General features: G+C 37.4%; 1 protein-coding gene across 3 annotated transcripts; it reads right to left on the reverse strand.

The window, feature by feature from the left end:
- Window positions 1-14,383: 14,383 nt before the first annotated feature.
- Window positions 14,384-23,450, reverse strand: VIP (vasoactive intestinal peptide). 3 transcript variants are annotated; one of them, XM_025383371.1, is made up of 7 exons: window positions 23,185-23,450; window positions 21,854-21,970; window positions 19,852-19,974; window positions 18,768-18,872; window positions 17,882-18,010; window positions 16,967-17,052; window positions 14,384-15,239 (listed from the first exon to the last, which is right to left on the reverse strand). In XM_025383371.1, exons 2-6 carry the CDS (start codon window positions 21,958-21,960, stop codon window positions 17,010-17,012), a joined length of 507 nt encoding a protein of 168 aa, XP_025239156.1. In that variant the 5' UTR covers window positions 21,961-21,970; window positions 23,185-23,450; the 3' UTR covers window positions 14,384-15,239; window positions 16,967-17,009. The 3 variants fall into 3 exon arrangements, with proteins under 3 accessions (XP_025239156.1, XP_025239155.1, XP_025239154.1); XM_025383370.1 differs by having other exon boundaries at window positions 16,967-17,055; XM_025383369.1 differs by having other exon boundaries at window positions 16,967-17,055; window positions 17,882-18,013.
- Between the last annotated feature and the right edge of the window lie 330 nt (window positions 23,451-23,780).

Consider the following 23,780-nt stretch of genomic DNA (forward strand, 5'->3'; position numbering starts at 1 on the left):
CAGCTAGATGCTCACCTCTGGCAATAGAATGATACATAAGTCAAGTATCACTGGCCAAGCGGCTCTTTCCTTTGAAGCTGTATATTTCTCCACAGCAGTCAAGGAGTGACCACAGGCATCTCCGCACTCACCCTTTTAGTGTCTGATTTTTACAATGTGTATTTCCCCTGCAAGTTGTGTTTCAACTGACATTTTATGTTATCTTATCCTGGAGAAGTGAAGAAGTGCTATTATCACCATATTTCTTTGTTCTTCTGTTTGTGTTTTGTTCCTTGGGTGTCTGGATACCAGTGGCTCTTTTATAAAGTCACTGAAACTCCAGTGAGGGCTTGGTGAGTGGTAAGGCGCATAGTCAGGACTCTGTTCACGTCTCCTCTCATATCACATCTTGCGATGCCTCCCGTTTTGTCTCACCCTTCCATTTAGACATTTCCTTTCTCCATGAAAACTCCTGACATGCTCTCCTAAAAGCAAAGTCCCAGCTCCAGCACCTACGCCTGCAATTATAAGACTATATTGATGATAGGATAAAGTGAATGGTGCTTTGTTTTTTGAAGAAACTGACAAACTCATTCTAAAATGAATATGGAATGCCAAAGTCCTAGACTGACCAAAACAGGATTGAAAAAGAAGGCAATGGTAGAAGACCTCTGCTACATTATTTTAAGACTTATGATAAAGCTACAGTAGCCAAAGCATTGTGGCACTGGGATTAGTATAAATAGCTAAGCCAAGAGAAGAGAACACACAGCCATAAAGAGACCCACACATATACTATCCATTGATATTTTTTAAATCAAGAAGCCAAGTCAGTTAAATGAACAACAGAATTTTTTTTTTTTGAGACAGAGTCTCACTCTGTTGCCCAGGCCGGAGTGTGGGGTACAGAGTGCAATGGTACGACCTCAGCTCAATGCAACCTCCACTTCCCAGGTTCAAGCAATTATCCTGCCTCAGTCTCCTGAGTAGCTGGGATTACAGGTGTGTGCCACCATGCCCAGCCAATTTTTGTATTTTTAGTGTAGATGGGGTTTCACCATGTTGGCCCGGCTGGTCTTGAACTCCTGACCTCAAGTGGTCCTCTCGCCTCGGCCTCCCAAAGTGCTGGGATTGCAGGTGTTAGCTACCATGCCCAGCCAAGGAAAATATTTTTAACAAATATTAAGGCAACAGGATGTTCAATGGGAAAAAGCCTCAACTACTACTACTTAACTCCATTTATAAACACTAATTTGAGATCATACATTTAACTATAAATATAGAACCATAAAACTTCTAGATGCAAACATACTCCACAACCTTGGGACAGGTGAAGATTTCTTGGGAAAAAAACACAACAAAAACTAACCATAGAATAGAAAACTAACAAATCAAAGTTGTCAAAATGGAAGTATCTCTTCATCAAAGGACAATATTAATGTTTTCTAACTCCTAACACTTATATCTTAAATTCACACTGTGGCCTTTCCATTGGGAGCTGCCTTAAATTTTATTAAGATAAAATCCTATGTTATACATTTCTATATTTATATGTCTCAGTTCCCTCATCATAGTCTCTCCTGCTTCTTTCATTTACTCTGATTTTTCAACCAGATCTTCCTCTTTCAAGCTGCTCATTACTCTTGAAAGTATAACCCTAATTTGCTATATGCTTATTCTTAGTAATGACAGTTTTTAATGGAATTCAGGAATCATAAACTAACACCTAGACTTAAATTTGGCCCAAATACTTGGATTGTTTGGACAAAATATACTTTTAAAAAATGATATGGCTTTATATAGGAGACTCTGTCTCCAACAGATCAAAGCTTCTACCAGTCTTATGATAGAACAGTGTGCAGATTCTCTTGCATGTGTTTTAATGACCTGACTCTTGAAATCCTTTGGGTTTGACCCTCATTGTTGGAGGTCTGACTAGTGGTTTCCCTCAGACATTAGTGGGCTAGCAAGAGGTAAGCTGGAAAGAATGAATCTCTCTCTGCATAGGCTGAGGTTAAAAGGGCCTTCCAGCTGAGGGAGGACTCTGGAGGTTCATAAACTTTCCTCAGGGCATGAGAATCTGAGAGAGCTGGTCAGTCCTCTTGTATATGGGAAGGTAGCGATTCCATTCAAGTTGCTGAGGGCACTTAGGAGGCAGTAGGACTGACTTACCTAGCTCAGGGAACAGTGAGAGAGCTGGCTAGGTGAGCTGTGATCTCCACAACACCCCACTTCAAAGCCAGCCCTTCACCACTTCCACCTCTCCTAGGCTACAGAGACCCAGCAATTCAACTGTAGCTTGTAAACTACATTCCCCTCTAGTCAAGAAATATGGGAAATATTGTATGTAATTCTACATTCTTGAGTAGCCTCAGAGAGTAATCAAGACAGGCAAGGGGCTTACAGTAGCTGTGGGGATCAAATTATTGCCACAATTTTCCCAACTCCTTTAAATTTTATAATCTCCTCTCTTAATGAACTGCTTTCTGAAGGAAGGCTATCATAATCGTCTGAAAAGACAAACAAAGAAAGAGTTTCAACAGTAGCAGTATCCACAGAAGTGCAGTTCTAAATTCTGGTGGGTATCTGGACCAGATAACGAAGTTAAGTAACCCTTACATTATTTTATTGGAATAGGAAGTTTGGAATTTGATGAGGCTTTAGTACACTATGCTGATGAAGGGAACACTGGGTTTTGCCTTCAGTAAAGTGTATTTTAAAAATAGTTTTAACATCTTATTTTCCACATATTTTCCACAACGTTTCTTTATTTTAAGTTTTGTCCTAGTAATAATTTAAGAATTGAAATGAGTTTATTAAAATGAGATGGAGCAGGATGAATTCACATTGAGTAATCCAAATTCCAAAACAATTTTCTGTGCTCTGAATCATGGTTACAATTTGTGATCAGATTCCTTTTTATCTGAGCCGAATTATGAATTTAACTCATAGACTTACTGGTTATTTTTCCTCAAATCTTAATCTGTGATTTCCTTGCAAGCATTTTTGGCATTATAAGTGAAAAATAGGTAAACAAATATGGCAACCGTAAGCACGGAACGGAGACCCATTGTATGAACTCCTGTAGCTATGTTTTAGGAAAAAATAAGCACCGAGGGTCCATGTGCACTATGCTTTAGTGAATATTGACCCTTCCTGGAACCAGGAAGAGCTATTTCTGTCTCTGAGTTGATCTGTCGGTCAGATTGGTAAGCAACTGATCTTTGCAGTTTGGCGCTTGAGCAGAAATGAACTGTTGACTAAGGCTGAGGCAGGCTCTTGAGGCCATTCAGTCCCCTTTAAAGGAGAGATGCTGGCCCTGTACTGGTGAATGGACCGAAGGAAAGAAAGGTCACTGAACCAAGAGAGACCAAAGGCAAACCCTGACTTGGGCAGCTCCTGGGCTACAGAGGGCCCTCGGGACAGAGTCCTGATGCAAACCAGCTACTGCTTTAATACCCTGAGTGTTTGATTCCTGGAAAAGTGAATCTTGCTTCTCAGCCGGTCTGGGACTGTGGATGTACCATGCAGTTTTTAAACACTCAATTCAATGTCCTGAAGCTGAATCATTTTTGTACCTTCCAGGCAGTGAGGCTGATGTCCTTGTGACTCCTTGATTCTGGGGGGAAGGTGAGCCTCTATTCTGTCTTGTAGTAACTCACCAACCATATCAGGCAACAATAATGTAGGCATGAAAATTGCATCAGCCTATGACTTGCATGTCAACGTATGTGTGGGCACTTCGATTGCTCTGGTGTGAACCTCATCAGATTCTGTAACAGACTTGGGCTCTCAGTTCTATTCTAATGCTATATTTTTATAGTCACATACAGAGGCTTCATTTGCAAACCTGAGAATGAGTTCCTGGGTTCCCATGAGACTGCATAGTGACATTAGAAGTTATGAAAAAGGGAGGAATCTAAACCTTCATCTTCATGCTCCAAAGCCATTCAGTCACATGGGTGGCCTCTCCCAGTTCTAGGAAAACCAGAGAATATTTTCATGTATTCTTTATTCATCACCCACCCTTTTCGAGTCATGTTTTCTTTCTGATGATACAGACTGTTAAGAAGAGTCACTAATTAGCAATTTTTCTTATTACAAATACATGATGACTAATGAAATTAATATTCTAGTTCATTCAAGCTAATGGTGGACGGAAGTTGTTGGCTACCTACGTGGACAGTGTCCATTGAGAAACAGCCTCTCCTGTTTAGCCCCTGCTGTTTGTGCCCCACTGAGAGTCATGGGACAAAGAAAAGTGATATTTATACTTTGTCGTTTGTTCCAATACATCTTGTATCATCAATAATTACTTATTACTTCCCAAAAGGAAGTGTGAACCTTGGTAGCTTGAATTACCTTTCCACCTGCAACATCACTAAATTAGTATATTCCATACAATATCACTTCATTACAAATTATTCCCGTTATCATTTAGTTTCCAAACATTTTCCAATTAGAAACAAGTTGGTAGTTATGTCCCACAATTTAGTAAATAGTATTCCATTTGGGAAGTAAAATATTTTTATTTTATTTGTAAAAGTCAGTATATAGTTTCATCATAATATTTTAAAATATTATAATTATAACCTCTACATATAACCCAACTTCTACTATCATCTTTTGTTTATTCACAACTTTCCTTTACTTTTCAGGTATGTTCTCAGCCCAGCCTCTCCTATAAGCAGCTACTCAACAAGAGCTAAGATCTTTTTTTTTAAACCAAGATTCACTTCTTTTTCTTTTTTATTTTTGTTTGTTTTTATATTTATTTATTTTTAAAATTTAAATAGTTTTGGGGAAATTTAATTTAATTTTGGAGGGTTTTGGTTACATGGATAAGTTCCTCAGTGGTGATTTCTGAGATTGTGGTGCACCCCTCACCTGAGCTGTGTACACTGTACCCAGTGTGTAGCCTTTTATCTCTCATGCCCTCCCACCCTTTCCTCTGAGTCCCCAAAGTCCATTATATCATTCTCATGCCTTTGAGTCCTCATGAGACCTAATATCTTAAAATGGGAATTTTCTCAGTTCTCTTCCATTAGTTTTATCTTCACTACCTACACACAATTTCAGATTTACCCTTCTGTGATAAGCTCTCTTTTTTGGTATATGCCTGTTGCTCCAAATCCTTATTTCATTAATATCTACCCAAATTTATAAGGGTATAGCTAACATTTCTTTATAAGAATCAAGGTAAGGGGAAATGCCTTTGAAGAAAAATTAAGAATAATGGCATAGTAATTTCCTTAGAAGTCAACTACAAACTTACAGATAATGGCAACTTCTAGCTCAAAGATTCTATGTTTTTAAAGCAGAAAGATAAATGAAATGTAAATTGAGAAAAGTACCTTAACAAGTGTGATGCGTGTGTCTAAGATCCTATGCAAAGAAAATTCAAAAGACAAAAGGAAATCTGGAGAGATCTAGATGCATTTTCTGTCTCTGGAACAGATGAGGTTAATATGTAGGTAGGACATGAGACAGAATGAGATACCTGAGAGAATGAACCCATAACTCTATAGAGAACAGAACAGCAAAGGGGGAAGAAGCAAAATTATGAAACGAGGGCGAGTTTCCAAGGAACAAGAAAAGAAAGAGCACAATTGTGTGGGGGAAAAATGAGACAAGTTAAAGTCTGAAAGGAGATGCATCTTGCCAGAGATTTGCAATTACATAAGGCAAAAGAGAAGGACCAAGGAAATGTTTTCTCTCTAATAGTCAGGGAGAAAAAGCTGTTAACAGAGGGTTGTGAAAAGGCAGATGCTTTTCATGTATCCTTTCCCTCTTTCTCCTCTCCAAAAACTGCAGCTGTTGTCAGTTAACCAGACAGGAGACCATTTGAATGTGGAACACCAAACAAGAATAGGGAAATCAGTAATTAGAGTTTATTTTTCTAAAATCTAGATCTACTCAAATGTGCAGGTCTAAGGGTCTTAGGAACTCATAGATAGGACTATGGAACTCTCAGTCTCTGTCTTTGAGATATCCTGTAGGATAGTTTCTGCTTCTGAAGCCCAAAACCAGAGTGTGCATGTGTACGTGTGTGTATGTGTGTATGTTTAGTATGAATATTAATATAGAATACAATAGTATTCATAGTCATATATATTATATCTTCTATATAAAAACGTATAGAAGAAAAGGTGTAACTTTGATTACTAGAATGGATAGATTCACCTTAATCCTTTCAGAAGTGTTAGAAAACTAAGTATTTACAATTTACCTTCCCAGATATTGAAAATATAATCACAGTTAAGATGTCTAGAAACATTTTGAGTTATCTTATTTTTTTTTTTTTTTTTAATTTTTTATTTTTTATTTTTTTTTTTTTTGAGACGGAGTCTCGCTCTGTAGCCCAGGCTGGAGTGCAGTGGCCGGATCTCAGCTCACTGCAAGCTCCGCCTCCCGGGTTCACGCCATTCTCCGGCCTCAGCCTCCCGAGTAGCTGGGACTACAGGCGCTGCCACCTCGCCCGGCTATTTTTTGTATTTCTTAGTAGAGATGGGGTTTCACCGTGTTAGCCAGGATGGTCTCGATCTCCTGACCTCGTGATCCGCCCATCTCGGCCTCCCAAAGTGCTGGGATTACAGGCTTGAGCCACCGCGCCCGGCCGTATTTTGAGTTATCTTAAGTGATTATTAAAGAAAATTTGGTGTCCTTCACTAAAGAATGTAGTTTCCAACTTACAAATTCAACACCTGAAACAGTTAATATAGTATGCAATATGCATTCATTCATGAATAAAATAAGCATGTATCCAGATCTCACATGAAGTACAATCTAGGGAAGGTAACATTACATTTCTGATATTTCTTTGATTGTTTTCTCCCCTCTCTTCTCCATTATCTTTTTCTGAAACTTCTATTTATCAAACCCAAGACCTCTATTGATTTTCTACGACTCATCCTTAATCTCTAATTTATCTCTAATACTTTAGGAATTTGTTTCATTTTGACATACTTTTAAACTAAATTTTATTTTAATTTAGGCAGTTTTGAAGTCCATGAGCTTTTCTTCTCTGTTCCTGAATGTCATGGTTAATATTGAACGTCAACTCGACTGGATTGAAGGATGTAAAGCATTGTTCCTGCATATGTCTGTGAGGGTGTTGCCAAAGGAGATTAACATTTGAGTCAGTGGACTGGGAGAGGCAGACCCACCCTCAATCTGGATGGGCACCATCTAATCAGCTGCCTCAGCATGGCTAGCATAAAAGCAGACAGAGCAATGTGGAAGGACTAGACTGTCTGAGTCTTCTGGCCTTCATCTTTCTCCGGTGCTGGATGCTTCCCGCCCTTGAACATCAGACTTCAAGTTCTTCAGCATTTGGATTTTTGGGACTTACACCAGTGGCTTGTGAGGGGCCTCTTGGGCCTTTGGTCACAAACTAAATGTTGTACTGTCGGCTTCCCTACTTATGAGGTTTTGGGACTTGGACTGGCTTCCTTGCTCCTCAGCTTGCAGATGGCCTACGTGTGATTTCACCTGCTAATCATGTGAGTCAATACTCCTTAATAAACTCCCTTTCATATGTATATATCTATCCTGTTAGTCCTCTCCTTCTAGAGAACCTTGATTAATACACTATATTAGGTTCTTTATTTTATTTATTTATTTATTTATTTATTTTTGAGATGGAGTTTCGCTCTGTCGCTCAGGCTGGAGTGCAGTGGTGTGATCTCGGCTCACTGCAAGCTCTGCCTCCCGGGTTCACACCATTCTCCTGCCTCAGCCTCCCACCTAGCTGGAACTACAGGCGCCCACCACTGTGCCCGGCTAATTTTTTGTATTTTCAGTAGAGACGGGATTTCATCATGTTAGCCAGGATGGTCTCGATCTCCTGACCTTGTGATCCGCTGGCCTCGGCCTCCCAAAGTGCTAGGATTACAGGCGTGAGCCACCACACCCAGCCTGCATTAGGTTCTTGCTTTATATGTGCAATATTATTCATTTTCGGTTAGACTTTATTTTTTATTATCTAGCATCTATTTTCACTATATATTTAACTTTTTAAAAACTTTGGACTTTCGGCCGGGCGCGGTGGCTCAAGCCTGTAATCCCAGCACTTTGGGAGGCCGAGATGGGCGGATCACGAGGTCAGGAGATCGAGACCATCCTGACCAACACGGTGAAACCCCGTCTCTACTAAGAAATACAAAAAATAGCTGGGCGAGGTGGCGGGCGCCTGTAGTCCCAGCTACTCGGGAGGCTGAGGCCAGAGAATGGCGTGAACCCGGGAGGCGGAGCTTGCAGTGAGCTGAGATCCGGCCACTGCACTCCAGCCTGGGCTACAGAGCGAGACTCCGTCTCAAAAAAAAAAAAAAAAAAAACTTTGGACTTTCTTCAAGTTTTCCTCAAATGCCAGGAGATCCTTGGTTGTTCGCTTGTAGACACCGTTTATGATAGCCCCTTCCACCATTAATTTAAAATCTGTTGGATAAAATGGAAAGGGAAAGGAAGGGAAGGGGAAGGGGAAGGAGAGGAGAGGGGAAGGCAGGGGAGGAGAGGGGAGGTTAGGGGAGGGGAGGGAAGGGGAGAGGGAGCTAGAAAGTCTGACTACGACATGTGGGATTTCTCCATCCACATGGAGAAAGCATTATTTGAAGGCAGGTTTCTTTTTAGGCTGAGCAGGTGTAGGAAGCCAGATGTAACCAAGGTGACCCCACATGGAGAAAGGCTTCACTAACTCTGGGTTCGACTCTCACAATTGTCATCCTAGTTCTCCCAAGGCAACTACTCCCCCGGCTCCAACCCCATTTCTTTAGAGAATAACTCTGTAATTATTTTTCTTCCGGGCATCCAGGAATTTCAGCATTCTGTAGCAGAAACGGGAGATCAATAATCTTGTATGTAAGTCTTCAATGTATACCCCTGTATTCAGGCCCTTCCACAAGCTTGCCCTCAGTTATAGTGTTTCCAAATTCCTGACAAATATTAATTTTTGGTATTCAGGAAAGATCAATCAGAATTGGCAGGAATTCTCAGGAATTTCCAAACTTGTAAGTAGTTTTGCATTTTTCATAACACATTATTTATATATTTTAAAATAATAAAAAAAAATCAAACTGCAACCATGAAAATTTTTCTGTGATGGGATCACACTGAATGTTTCAGAGATTTTCTGTAACAAAAACAGCATAATAATAAATACATGGCTTGTTATTATATACCCATATATTGTGATGAAATATCTTTCAATAACATGTGAAAATAATTTCTTCCTGATAAAGACATTTGATAACACAAAATGTCACAAAAAGGCAACTCCACCGATCAGCGTTTCCTGCTCTTGCTTTTGACTTGACATCAATAGTGCCATGGGCTGAATTGGGTCCCCCTAAATTTTATATGTTAAAGTCCTAACCCTACAGAATGTGACCACAGAATGTGGATGTATTTGGAGATAAGGTCTTTAAAGAAGTAATTAAATTAAAATAAGGTCTTTAGGGTGAGCACACTAATTCAGTATGACTAATGTCCTTATAAGAAGAGGAAATTTGGGAACAGATTTCCTGGATTACATGGAGGGGGGACCAAGTGAAGACACAGGCCCGAAAGAGAGGCCTCAGAAGAAACCAATCCTGCTGACACCTTGATCTCAGGCTTCTAGCCTCCTTGTGAGAAAACAAAGTTCTGTTGTTTAAGCTCCCCATTCAATGATTCTTTTTATGGCAACCTTAGGCAATCAACACAAGAAGATGCCTCCAAGTGAGCAGCGCTTTTACGTTGATCGTTAAGCTTTAATTCTTGCATTCCTGATTTTGCAACTAATTTCTCTTTGGATTCAGAACTTGTAAAAGGTTATACATTCTCCCAGAAATATCAGGAAGAAATATCCACTTGTATTTGTCAAATCTGAGCTTTCCCATAGGACAGTTTATCTGCTACAAACTGTCCACATTAGTTCAACATTGAAGTTGCCCTATCAATTTCCTGGATCCGCTCTTCAATCCACTGCCCGTCTTTCCCCAGAAATGTATTGCAATCTCTTGACCATTTATGGCTCCTTTCTCTTATTTTGATTGCACGGGATAATATTTCTTTGGCAAGGAAAGGGAGACATGTTCATGAGCTTAATATACCACATTAAACCTGAGGAACTCCAGCAATATTACATCTCTCCTTTTTTTTTTTTTTTTCCTTTGGTAGATTTTGTGTGTATCCACTGAAAGGAAAGGAGAAGATAGAATATTATTTTCAGATCCGTAGAGAATGATTTCTAACATAATCTTAGTCTCACTTCAAACTCATGTATGTAGCAATAAGGCTGAAATTTTATAAGTGAAATTAATTTGTATCCCAAACAGCCCTTATATTAAAAAGTACTGAAAAAATAATTTCAGTCAATTTTATAATTATCTTAGTCAATTCAGGATTACCCTAGCAAATCTAGGTTTTGACACTTCCTCTCTTCCTGGAATTAAACTCAGTGTCCCAACAAGCATTTTATTTCAGTGGTTTGCTGATGCAGCCTTCCCTAAAGCAATGGGCACTAGACTCAAGTTCTATTCTTTCTCACTTCCACCAGTCTAAATCCAGATCTGTATTATCTCACCCTTGATAAATTTAGTGGTCTACATACCATTTCCCCAAGCTGTAGGATGTTCTCCACATGACTTCAACCACTACATGATTCTGGAGTAGGGATCTTAAACAGCAGCTGCAGAGCACTGTGAAATTTCATGCATGGGCATGTAAGATTTGGTGAATGCTCTGAAAGTACTGTATTTTGTGTGTGTGTGTGTGTGTGTGTGTGCATGTGCATGTATACACATATGTATTTCTGGAAAAAGGTCCCTAGTTTTCATTAAATTTTCAAAATAATAAAAAATCATCTTGTACTACTTAATTTGACCCATTCTTCTAAGTTACCTCAGTCATCACTGGACTCTAAGTATAAGAAACATATTTTCCTAGTTATTCACTCTCCCACTCATCCACCAAACTCTTTTGTATTTTTCTTTTGCTTTCCTCACATCTCCTCACTTATCCTTACTCTCAACTCTTTCCCTGAGAAAATAGGTGTAATCAGAAGAGGCATTCCATAAACTTCCACCACTTCATCCTTCCATTCATCCACCTTGGAGCCAACCACTCTGCCTGTTACTGTGGTTGAAGAGAGCTTGTGCCAAGCAAAGGTCAATCCCTCTATTTTTGAATCACCCACTTCCCTCTCTTCTCAAGGACATCACTCAAGTAAAACCCCACTTTACCTTCTGCATCACCAATTTTCCCTTTCTTGCATCTTTCCCCTTAGCATGCAAACATGCTTTTGATATTTCTCCCACAGAAAGCCAAAGTACTTGATGGTTTGGCTATGTCTCCACCCAAATCTTATCTTGAATTGTAGCTCCCACAATGCCCACATGTTGTGGGAGGGGCCTGGTGGGAGGTAATTGAATCACGGGGTGGGTCTTTCCCATGCTGTTCTTGTAATAGTGAATAAATCTCATGAGATCTGATGGTTTTACAAGGGGGAGTTTCCCTGTGCAAGCTCTGTTTTTGCCTGCTGCCATCCTTGTAAGACATGACTTACTCCTTCTTGCCTTCTGCCATGATTGTGAGGCCTCCCTGGCCATATGGAACTGTAAGTCCATAATTTATCTCCTTTGCATTTATCATTTTCTAAAACAATATATATTTTACTTAACTATATTTTACTTGACTATTTTATTATCTGTTTCAAATCAAAGAATGCAAGCTCTATGAGGGCAGGAATTTTAGTCTGTATTATTCACTGCTTTATTATCAGAACTTAACATGGTGCTGGGTAGATAGTAAGTTCCTTATAAATATTTGCAGAAGAATTAAATAAATGAATCTTAATCTACACTGTAGCAGGATTTGATTCTGTTAATTACACCTTCTTCCTTGAAAGATCTTCTTCACTTGTTTTCCAGATGACATGGTTTCCAATTTTTCTCCTATTTCAATAGCTTTTTCTTCCAGTCCATTTTTATCCCATTTGTTCCTCAGAACTCCAAACTCTTAATGTTGGCACGCCCCAGAATTATGGGCTGAACTGTGTCCCCAAAAATTCATATGTGAAAGTCCTTAATCCTAGTCCTTCAGAATGTAAGTAACCTTATTTTCAGATAGGGTTTCTACAGAGGAAATCAACTTAAAATGAGATTATTAGCATTGGCCCTAATCCAAAATGATGGATGTCCTTATATAAAGTGAATATTTGGAGACATGCACACACCAGGGAGAATGCTAGCTGAAGGTCATGATAGAGATAGAAGTGATACTTCTACCAGCCAAAGGTTGCTTGCAAGCGACCTGAAACCAGGGGAGAGGCATGGATCAGATTCTTCCTCACAGCTCTCAGAAGGAGCCTACCCTGTTGACACCTTGCTCTAGCACTTTTTGTCTCCAGAACTGTGAGACAATAGATTTCTTTGTTTGAGACACCTGGTCTGTGGTGCCTTCTTATGACGGCACTCAGAAATAAAAACACTCAAGGATTATGTGTTGAGGTTTCTATTTTTGCTGTGTTTTGTTTTTTAGTAACACTTCATCTCTTGCTGATCTCATCCAGTCTTGTGTTTCTGAATCCCATCTATATGCGAGGTCTCCCACTTGCCCATCTGCAGCTCAGCATCTCCTCTTCATGACATCTCCAACTCCCTACCCAACATCCGCCTTAGTGCATCCAAACTAAGCTCACCTTTCCCTGAAACCTTGCTCCTCCCAGTCTTCTCTGTCTCACTTATTAGCAACCCCATCCTTCAAGTTGCCTCAGGTGATTTACCTTTGATATCATTCTTGACTTTCCTCCTTCTTGAACTCCTGGCCTCAAGCAATCCTCCTGCCTCGGCCTTCTAAAGTGCTGGGATTGCAGGCATGACCCACCATGCTTGGCCTCTCCTCCTTGTTGTCTTCAGTCTATTTGCAGAAAACTTGACTCTCTTTTCAAGATATATTCAGATACCCTTTCTCAATACCTCCAGTGCTTCTGCCTTGGTGGCACCATCATCTGCCACTTGATTTATAGCACTTGCCCCCTAGTTTGTCCTCCTGCTTCCACCCTTAGCACTCCTTTACTCTATTCCCATTAGAGTATCCAGAAAGATCCTGTTAAAATGCAGTTCAGAAAATATCATACCTCTGTCCAAAACTCTGCAGTATCTCATCTCATTTCACAAACAATTACAGTGGCCTATGAGGCCCTACAAGGTCCAGTCCTAGTAACCTCTTTGACCTCCTCTCCTACTCAGTCCCTGTCCAGCTCACCCTGCTCCAGCCACACGGGCTTCCTTGCTGTCCAGATATGCCAGGACTGTTCCTTCATTTGCACTTGCTGTTCCCTCAGCCCAGAACAATCTCTCAAATAGCTACATAGCACATCATAATCATTCAGTGAATATTTCTTCAATGAATTTCTTGAAGCAATAGGGAATACATTGAAAAGATTTATATTAATAAAATAAAATTAAAACTCTTTAGTTTCACACTCAAATTATGGTTCCATTTCATCTTTACAAGCTTCTTACGTACACTTAATACTCAGAAATTGTCTGTTTTCACTGCAGTGCTTCTCATAAAAATGTCACTTAATAAATATGTAATAATTTGAAGAATCAGATAAGAACAAGAGATACAAGGAGCTCAATTTACTTCAATTTGTGAAAACTGCTTTGCAATTACTGGTAGTTCTAGACTAGTTCCTCCCAATGTAGCCATTTGTCCTAATTGCAGCAAACAAAACCAAGCAAAACTTTGCCTTCTGGGAATAATGCTTCTTCATTAATGGTAAGGCTCTGACTCTCACTCTCTTTATTATTTGTTTAAGCTTTTTGGATGAGAATTTAAGATCCAAGCCTGGAGTTTTTTTTAATCACTGTATAAATTTATTCTTTCCTTGTTTTATATTAGTAGAGTCTTAGTTTTAAGTTGGGTACATGATTACCCAGAAAAACAAAACAAAACAAAGAAAACATACTACATTTCCCAGACTCTCTTGAAAATGACTGGCCATAAGACTATGTTCCAGTAAAGGGGATGTTAGTATAAGATATCAGTTCAAAGAGAACTGGCATATACTATTTGCTCCCTTTTTTCTGTGCCTCTTCCTATAGCCTGTTGCCTGGAATGCATACATGATGGCTGGAACACTAGCTGTAATTTTGGATCATGAGGAAAAGTGCCACACCGTTGGAGATGAGGGATGAGCTGAAAGGGGTGTATGTTATTGAGGGTTTTGCTGAGCAGAACCATCATAATAACCCTGACACCTTCTTCTTGACTTATGTGTGAAAGAAATTTCTCTTTTATTTAAGCCACCATTATTTTAGAACTTGCACACAATCAAATACCACAAAAGCTATCTACTGCCAAGAATTTTAGAGCTAAAATGAGTTACTGCTGAACCATATAAAATAATCAAACAAAAAAATTATCTGCAGTGATAATCAAAAGTCTTTATTTTCTCTATTTGATTTCTTAAAATTATTTTGGAAAAATAGTTATGTCTTTAGATGTACTTTCACAGAAGGAAGCTCATATGACCAAAGCAATATTCTGAGTCATTATGGCAAAAATATTTATTATTGAACAACTGTTTCATTCACTTCACATTTTACACATACTTAACACAAGCAGAAAGGGAAGGTTCAATGTCAGAAGCAGGGGTCGTTCTCCTTAACTGAAAGACTATCAGGAGAGAGCCTTTGGTGATTAGCAATCCAAATTTGAGATTTTTAAAAATACCATTAAAAATAAAGGTTGCCTATAAAATATGGGGACACATAATATTTTCTGAAAATCTTTTTGGAAGAATGTCTTTTTATCTTCATTGTTACTATCTTAGACATTTTGAGGTTTATTTAACACAGCATTCCATCTGCTTAACATTCAAATTTAGCCACACTGATTATCTGTTCTACTCTCCTGAATAGTTAAGTACACTCTATAAATAAACACATCAATTTTGCTCTATTACTACTCTTCCAAAAAAGTCTTATATAATTGGAATTAACCTAGCATTTACTTATCATTAAATATATTTTTTTTTGTTAGAAAGGATATACAGCATATGAAATTGCAGGCTTTTTATGAGTTAAAGACAAAATGTAGAACTCTCAAATAATATTTACAATGTAAACATCACAGTTATTACATTAGCTAGAATACGTCACAACATTCACAACACAATACATTTTATTTGGTTTGGATATTGAAGTTTTTTTCTTGAATTACTGATGTAGAACTCAAAATTTAATTATGTTGCGTATCGTTTTCCTTCAAGAATTCTGAAAAAGAAAAAATTGTTGCTTTAGGCATAAAATATATTTTATTTCTAGCATCTTAGTTTCATTCACTGATTTACTTATCTGATAAACACTTATTTCTCTTTGTCCCTTGTTAGCAGCCCGTAGCAGGGGATCATTTCCTGGGACGTATCAAGAGAGCAGCTTCTAGAGGACTGATTATCAGAGAGGAACTGGAATGTGAAAAGACGTCTAACTAACCATTATTAATGATTCACTTGCAATTTTCACAAATGGATGACCCACATGATTTCCTCTTCAAAGAATTTGTCCAAAGTCACCCATTTAAAAAAGAAAAGGATGGAAGATGGAATCTCATAAGTGATCTTATCATTTACAAAGCACAGTGTGATTAATCAATTCTCCTTTATATTTTAGTGCCTACTCTCTTTCTTAATTTGATGGAGAAGGCTTCTCATAAACACTCTTTCAAAAAGCTGTATGTAATTAACGTTCTTCTTTGAGCAAAGGGACTTGTTTCTCTGAAATGTCTATAAAAGATAAGGAGTTTATGTGAGTCACATTCCTGCCTCTGCCTTTCTCTTAGAGGTCGAAGGGTAATTAGTGGACAAAAGCAGTCAGTTAGTCTTCCCAGACACCATGTCCACTCTTGATGACACTTGAAAACCTTAGATAACTCCATCAGGAACTGAGGTAAGGCCATGAATTGCCTTTAGTTCGAGCATGGGTGATTTTAATCTCCTTAACCTAGTCAGGAATTGGAATCTGGCTCGCCTTCAGGCTTTATGAATAAAGTTTTATTGGAACACAGTCACTCTTATTCATTTTACATCTAACTGTGGCTGCTTTTGTGCTACGATAGCAGAGTTAAGTCATTATAACAGAAACTAGATGGCCCACAAAGCCAAACATATTTTACTCCATAGCCCTTTGAAATCCGCTAATCTTTCATATGGTGACAGCATGAAATTTCTTTAAGCAGTTGCCCAGTATTATAGATTTTTTATGAGCTAATGTAGATAATAATGTGACATAACTCAGGAAAGAAATATGTCTTGAACCCACATTTATATAAAATCAATTTTGATAGCAAGCTTATTACTTCACAAAGAAAAAAGTCTATCCATGTTTTTTCTGCTAAAAAAAAATGTTTACAGAGAATGCTATTGGAGTCATGTAGGTAAAACAAACTTACAGGTAAAACAAGCTGAATTTTACTTTTGCTGTAAGAAGTTTGCCATGTTTCAAGGAATATAGTTAGACCCAGAATGCCCTGATATTTTCATGATAATGGGCCATGCTCTAATTTGGTGGTATTTCCCTGTACTTAATTAAGTGAGGTGCTAACAGTCAATTGTGGGACTAAACTTTCAATTAATAAAAGCAGCATGGGTTGATCCTCAAAAGGAAAGCCCATTTTTTTCTTGTCAGTTTGAGTCAGTCTCCTCTGTTTTTTTTTTATCTTGATACAAATGTAGAAATAACCCCAAGTGAACCAGGAACACTATTCAGATCTCAAAACGTTTGCTTATTGTGAGTGTGCTCTTTTATGAGATCAAAAAATTGCATGAATCATTCTAAGCTGTTTACTGGGTTGGGGTCCACTGTTGTAGGAGTGTCTGTCTTGGATGAGGTCTCCTGATGAGAAACTCTTTAACCCTAAGACGTTTCTTACTAAGTGACTCTTAGCTACTTATATAATCAGAGACTGCCGTAAGAATACAGAAGGAATGCACAAATATACCCACCACTGGGAAGTTGTCATCAGCTTTGCTCCAAAGGGCTTTTTCATCATTTTTCTAGCTCTTCTGGAAAGTCAGGAGATTCTCCCTCACTGCTGCAGAGCAGAAAGACATTGTGCATATTAAGGCTCTCAGATGAGAAAGGTTCTAAAGAAACTATTATGACATAATGGCTCTGCTGTTCTCTGTGCTCTGAAAGTGTATTGGGGGCTAAACAATTACCTTTGAAGTTTGTTAGTACCTGTGAATTATTTATCAATCTTAAGAGTTTCTAAAATTATTCTTACAGAATTATCATCTGTAATAGGCAAAGAAGGTCATCTCGTCTGATCACACCCGAACAGAATTATCCTTAATACTCATCATTTAAACAAAAACAATTGGAATAAAAAGACAGAACACTACACTGTTTATGTATTGTGTCCGATGTTTACACACCACAGAGAGATACCGATTTTACAGAATCTAAATATACAAAATACCTAATGGTTTAATTTGATTAAATAAGAGTATTGAATATGCACATGAAGTGAGTTTCACATGTTACCAAATTGCAATTGACTATGCTTTACATGTTTTAAAAATCATCACTTTTGATGAAACTTGCTCCTAGATTCAGACTAGATGTCTCTATAGTCATCATTTTTAACACTGGCAGCACAGTAACGTCAACTGGGGAACTCTTAAAAGAAATGAATGCCTAGGGCCACACCACGGAGGACACTGATTTCCTGGCAATTGGTTTGGGGAAAGGCCCAGACATCGGTATTTTTAAAGTTCTGCAGGGTAGTCTGATGTCAGCCAAGGTTGAGAATCACTGCTTCATGTAGTATAGATAGTGAGATAGAGAGGTCTTCATGTGCAGCTTCTATTTTGAAAGTCAGTCATGATTTCTCATTTTAGCAAGTTCTTTTTCTTTACCTCCTCTTTCCATTCAGAATTGAGTTCAAATATTTCTTTACAGCCATTTGTTTTCTAAGGCGGGTATAGTTGTCTGTGAAGACTGCATCTGAGTGACGTTTGACTGGTACAGGGTCTTCTGAGATGTTACTGCTAAGGAACATGAGGAAAAGGAAATCAAAGAGTTTTCACAAGAAATGATAAATACACACATGTTCCAAGTTTTTTGGAGCCACATAAAAAGGAATTCCCACGGCCAACTAATTTTCTATCATAAAAAGACTGAAAGAAAAATACAACTGAACCTAAGGATGAAGGCGAAGCAAGGAATCATCTGTCATATTTTGGCACGACCTGGGACTGTTTTATGACACATTCTGTACAGCTGAGCAAAAAATTCATCCAAAAATAAAAATTTGGGGATAGCTGAAGTTGTGCTCTGCCACTGGGAGAAAACTTTTTTAAAAAAACATAATTACTTCTTTAGAAGCTATGCTACCCTGAGCAATGTCATCTAAATATTTGGCTGTTAGCCATTTGGCATTCTCCATTTAGTTTGAGCAGGAAGTAAAAGGAATATTCTATGGTTGACCTTAACATTTACCTCAGTCTATCCTATGTCTTCGTGATTGTTTTACTGAGTCTTGTTCAATTTGATTGCAGATTGGTAAACGATTGCTACTTGAGAAAAACGTGTGTCTGGAGTCAATGAGTATGATATTATGAAAAAGTCTTAATCCATGGGCTTGATAGATATTATTGAACAATACAAGTTATTTCATTTAACTAAATTAAACATTATCAATGAGTTTTCAATTTCAAACAAGGTAAATAGCTTGTTAAGAGTGAAAATACAATATTCAGGTTGAATAAGAACACATTTTATAAAAATAATAAGTTTCTTTACCTAACACGTTTTCCCATAAGCGACTCAAGGTACTTTTTGGCAGAAAGTTGACCCAAGAGTTTACTGAAGTCACTGGTGAAAACTCCATCAGCATGCCTGGCATTTCTAAAACAAGGAAGAAAAAAATAGCTATTATTTTGTAAATGGCTTTCTAGAATATTATTGTGGCTCATTAAATAACAAAAAATTATGGGTTTATTATGAAAGCTTCTCATTGAAACTAAAGTTCAAAAGGAGATTTCTTAACTCCCTAACAAAAGAGATCTAGTCACTTATATCAAGATATACCCTGTATTTCTAGCCCAAGATACTGAAAAATTAAAGAAACAGGCATTTCTAGAAGCACATTTCAATATTCCTTCATGGTTGAATCTTTATAACTACTTTTTCTAAGAAATATTGGTGCAAAAATATGATCTATTTAAATAAGCTGCTATTTGTACATGGTACTTTGTGTCTGCCCCACTGAATAAAGACATACACAATGGGAAAATATTCTGATTTTGGAAAGTTCATAAACCCCAGTATAGCTTTTTTTTTCTTTTTCCAAAATACTTGGAAACAATACCTCTTAAGATAGAGAAGGCATTAAAGCCTATCATTCTACCTTTTCTCTTTCAAATGAAGAACCTTTTATACTTTGTCTATACCAAGTCCTGTAGAACTACTTGGTCTGTACTTGAAATGATGCTCATACAAGCAGTTCTATGAATGAACAGCTCTAACTATCAGATACCTTTTCTTTATATAGAGACATTAACTCCTCGGCAACTCTTCATCATTGGAATGCTAAATGCTGTAGTTTTATCAGAATTGGTACAATCTGTAATGTTGGAATTATGTGCAACAGAATGGAAGTGAATGATGTGTTCATCCTGGCTTGTTACAACCTTTCAGTATGAAAATCATGTACAGCTGTAAGAGCTGCAATAAATCAGGATGAATGAAGCCATGACACATGGAAACCTCTAGTGTTTTGCTATCGGAATAGCTTCATGGTGAGATAAAATTGGCACGTTTGTAATTCTTAAATACATTTGCTAAAATAAAACTCACTGGATAGTTTTATAAAAAATAAACTCACCTGGATACATCATAATAGGGTGTGTCATTTTCAGCTAATGCATTTTGCAAGATGTCCATGTCTTCTTTTAATGAAACTTGATCAGGTTCATTTGCCCCCTCAAAGGGTAGTCTGTCACCCAACCTGATAGGGAAAGTTACACGAGAAGTATAATACATTCCTTTTTCAGAAGACAGTGCGAGCGGTTCCACAACCATTTAAAATAAGATACTTAAACTCTTGGGAAGTATTACCCAGTCACAATATGAGAATAACATAATTTGACTTAATGGCTCACATAGTTAATGAGAGCATAAATAGGAAATTCCTATTGTCCTACAAAGTAGATGTCATATGACTTTTATAAGCTGAATATACAAAACGTAAGAGCTACTTAATTCAATCTTATCGAAGCATTAAGCAAACTATACTTCTTTGGTGTACTTTACTATGCCAAGAATATCTTCACTTTGCAAAGTCAAATTTCACATGTAGAAAGATTTTATGCAAAATAGAAACTTGGAAAAAACTAATACTGAATGAGAACTGGTAACAATTTATGTATTTGGTGATGTTCAGTATCACCTGTTCCAAACATCTCTGAAGAATGGAGTATTAATTGCTTCTCTCTCTCTCTAGACCCTCAAGCTTTGCTTCAAACATTTACCTTGGCATGATATATTTCTCTGTATTGACGAAATTCAAAGAATGTCTCCATAGATGAATAGCTCATCTATGAAGATGAATTTGAATTCAATAAATTTTATGGGACCTTCCGGTTTCTAATCTTATGTATTAACACAACTTTAATAAGGGATGTACAATGTTACACTGAAGGACTAAGAATAGTCATATGCATACATGGAATACGACTATATTTGTAGATGCCTGCATATTTCAATTACTGGCAACTCTTATACTTTTGTGTGTACAGATTTTCACTGTTAGGGCAAACCTCCAAGGAGGGTGTCAGCTCCTGGACACTGCGTATCTTTCAGTGATTTGGGAGTTGGGAGTCACTAGCAAGTAGTCCTCTGTGGGTCTGAAGCTTAGCAATCAACAGAAATGTCAGCATTCTTATGACTGTTCATCTGCTGTGATAGAACTTCAGATGGAACCATTTTATTTCGTTATCAAAGCAACACAGGAGCTGTATTTAAACAAATTTCACAGAGAACACTAATAGCTAAGAGGTTATTCTCTCTATTGAGCATAAGTCTACCTTAATCAAAAAATCAAGAATGAGCAAATAAGCAAAAAAAAAAAAAAAGAAACCAACTGAATTATTATTTTTCCTTTGGAGATATAGTGGTGCCCGTAAACCGAAAAGAAAAATTCAAGCTAATGTAGTTTTCATTTACTGTTTACTTATTTAGCATACATTAATAAAGTTTTAAATATGAGTTGTATTATACTTTCTAGATTTGAAATACATAATATAACATATAGAACAATAAAACTAAGGATTTATGGTTCAAAGAATATCAAAATTTACCCATTGGGGGAGTGTATCTCAATAGATCAATTACCCCATATTTAATATTGGCAAATTGACTCTGCCTAGATAGATTTCTGTGCAACATGATTTTATACATGTTTCACTAATCAACTACTAATCTTATGATTATTTACTGATTAATCTTGAAAAATAAACTAAAATGTGGTTGGCAACTAAACTGCTTTTTCTCCACCAGAAATTGAATTGACTTAACAATGGATAAAAGCTTATTATTCATCTAAAATTGGTGTTGAATAAAAAGAAAGTCAGAGCCTCCTTTCACCATGTTTGGGAATGTGATCCACTCAGCCCATAAGACTAATCACTGACAGTGTCTCTCATGCCCTGAAAGTGAATTCCAGGATTCAGAATGACCTGACGTTGACCTCTCACTCAACACATCAAGCAAAAATGTAAATTAATAATACATAATTTATACTATTCAGTTGTCCAACAAAACATATAGGAAATTCCCATTTAGATGAAGAAGGAATGCTCAGATGTCTGAACTGAAAGGGAGCTTACCCGAGAGCAGAAGGTGCCCTGTAAAGAGGCCACGCCGACGTCTGTGAGAACAGCACACTGAGAAGAGTCAGAAGCACAAGGAGCTGGGCCTTATTTCTGGTGTCCATTTCTGTGCCTCTAAAGAGAGAGAATCACCTTAGTTCTTCCAACCACAGATGTCACCAGCAAGGTAATTCTGAGTGCCTAGCAGTAATTTTCAATGGCTCTTGAAGAGTTTGTAGAGAGTAATTTTCCTCTTGTAGAAAGAGATAAATTGCAAGATGATACATTCAAAAATCAATATTTCTCTCAGTGACAGGTACTTGAATAAAAAGTAGAATCCTTTTCACCTGCTGTCTGGGCACATGGTTGGCCCCAGTATCTATTGAATGCCATACTTCTATAGTGTTGGAAATAACCCTGGGGACAATCTTTTCATAACAGGGCTGTACCACCCAGGCTTAGTGTATTTTTTGACGAAGGAAACAGCTTCAAGACATTGATTTTCTTCGCTTTAAGATTTCAGTATCTGATTAATATAAGACTGGGGTATCATCTATTTAATAATTCTTCTGCTCGTGTTTGTACAAATGTATAAATATAATATGTATATATACATATAATTTTTTCAAAGATTTTGGATCTACATTACTTTTTCCTCTTTCAATTGTAGATATTACTGGAAACTTATTTCCTTACACCTGAATTTGAACATCTTAACTCAGTAGTGAATATTAATACTCAAAATATCACTGAATCATATATTGTCACTGAAATGAATTTTTTCATCAAAGGAAAATATATGTTAAAAGCAAAACTTGCATTTCTTGCATTTAATCAACTTACACATTTCATTTCTAGTTTCTAGATTAAAAATTTAGGAGTTCAAGGTCTGTTTCTCTTGCTGCCTATAAAAATTACAAAATTTAAACTTAAGGCAAAAAATAAATGCATCTTAGATTCACTTAAGCAACATATGAAATAGGAAAAAAAAGGCACTGTAAAAATAAGTTGAAAATTTCAAAAGCAAATGTGCCCACTGAAATTTTCAGTCAAAAATCTACATACAAGTAAACTTGGTTTGAATGAATTATTTTTGAAAATCAGTATTCAGTAAAAGAGCAACCAGGGTAAAGCATCTTACAAACAAAAGAATTCAGAAAATCTATCTATATGAGAGAAATTGAAGTATTTCTATCCTTACCAGGTGACTTGAGAAACTTGTCTTTTTGCTATTGCAAAAGCAGAGCACTATCAAATTCTTTTCAATAGAGAGAAAAATTCAGTATGTTGTAAGAAAAGTTTCAGAGGCAGGAGGGAAAAAGAAGAGGAAAGGTAAAGTTTTCACTTACCTTGCCCACTCGTGCTCCCCCGGAGCTGCCTGTTCTGGTTTGTTTTGGAGCTGTCTTAGGTGCTGAAGTCCTGGGAGTAAGAGGAAGGCTCCACCAGTTCTCTGCCCTTAGCAATGGCTAAGGGTTGGCTGTTACTGCCTGCTGGTGCTTCTCACTCTACCCTGACCAGCATTTCAAAGCCCATCATTTTATAGGGCTTATACTTGGGACTGAGCAATCACAAAGCGCTCTGAAAGACGTCACAGTGTGACGGCCATGGGATGAATAGTGCTTGCTTAATTGTCATTATGTCTAATTTATATAAGTTTATAGTGAGTAACTTCAAGATGTAAGATAAGAGGAAATTTACTTTTGTTTAAACAAACAAAGTAGCAAGCTCAATGTGAAATGTTTTAACCTTTACTTAATTGTAGTGAAATAAGAAAATGATTGTAGTGTTATAGCCATGGCCACTGGGATTCCTTCAGAAAATAAAGACTTCATGTGTAGAAACAAATGCAGAAAGCAACAAACACTTACGTTCATTATGCTTATAAATGTGTAACTATACTTTATTACCAAATATCAATTCTGTTAATATTTTTAATTTGTATGCT

This window comes from Theropithecus gelada, chromosome 4 (genome assembly GCF_003255815.1).
Source record: "Theropithecus gelada isolate Dixy chromosome 4, Tgel_1.0, whole genome shotgun sequence".
Taxonomy (NCBI): Eukaryota; Metazoa; Chordata; class Mammalia; order Primates; family Cercopithecidae; genus Theropithecus; species Theropithecus gelada.

What these genes read in the sequence shown, in the direction of transcription:
- VIP (XM_025383369.1), bottom strand. Translation starts at nt 21,960, where the DNA reads ATGGACACCAGAAATAAGGCCCAGCTCCTTGTGCTTCTGACTCTTCTC. An exon ending in CCCTATTATGATGTATCCAG is followed by an intron (nt 18,873 to 19,851) that starts GTGAGTTTATTT and finishes TCCTTGTTTTAG; the next exon opens with AAATGCCAGGCATGCTGATG. An exon ending in CTTATGGGAAAACGTGTTAG is followed by an intron (nt 18,014 to 18,767) that starts GTAAAGAAACTT and finishes CATGTTCCTTAG; the next exon opens with CAGTAACATCTCAGAAGACC.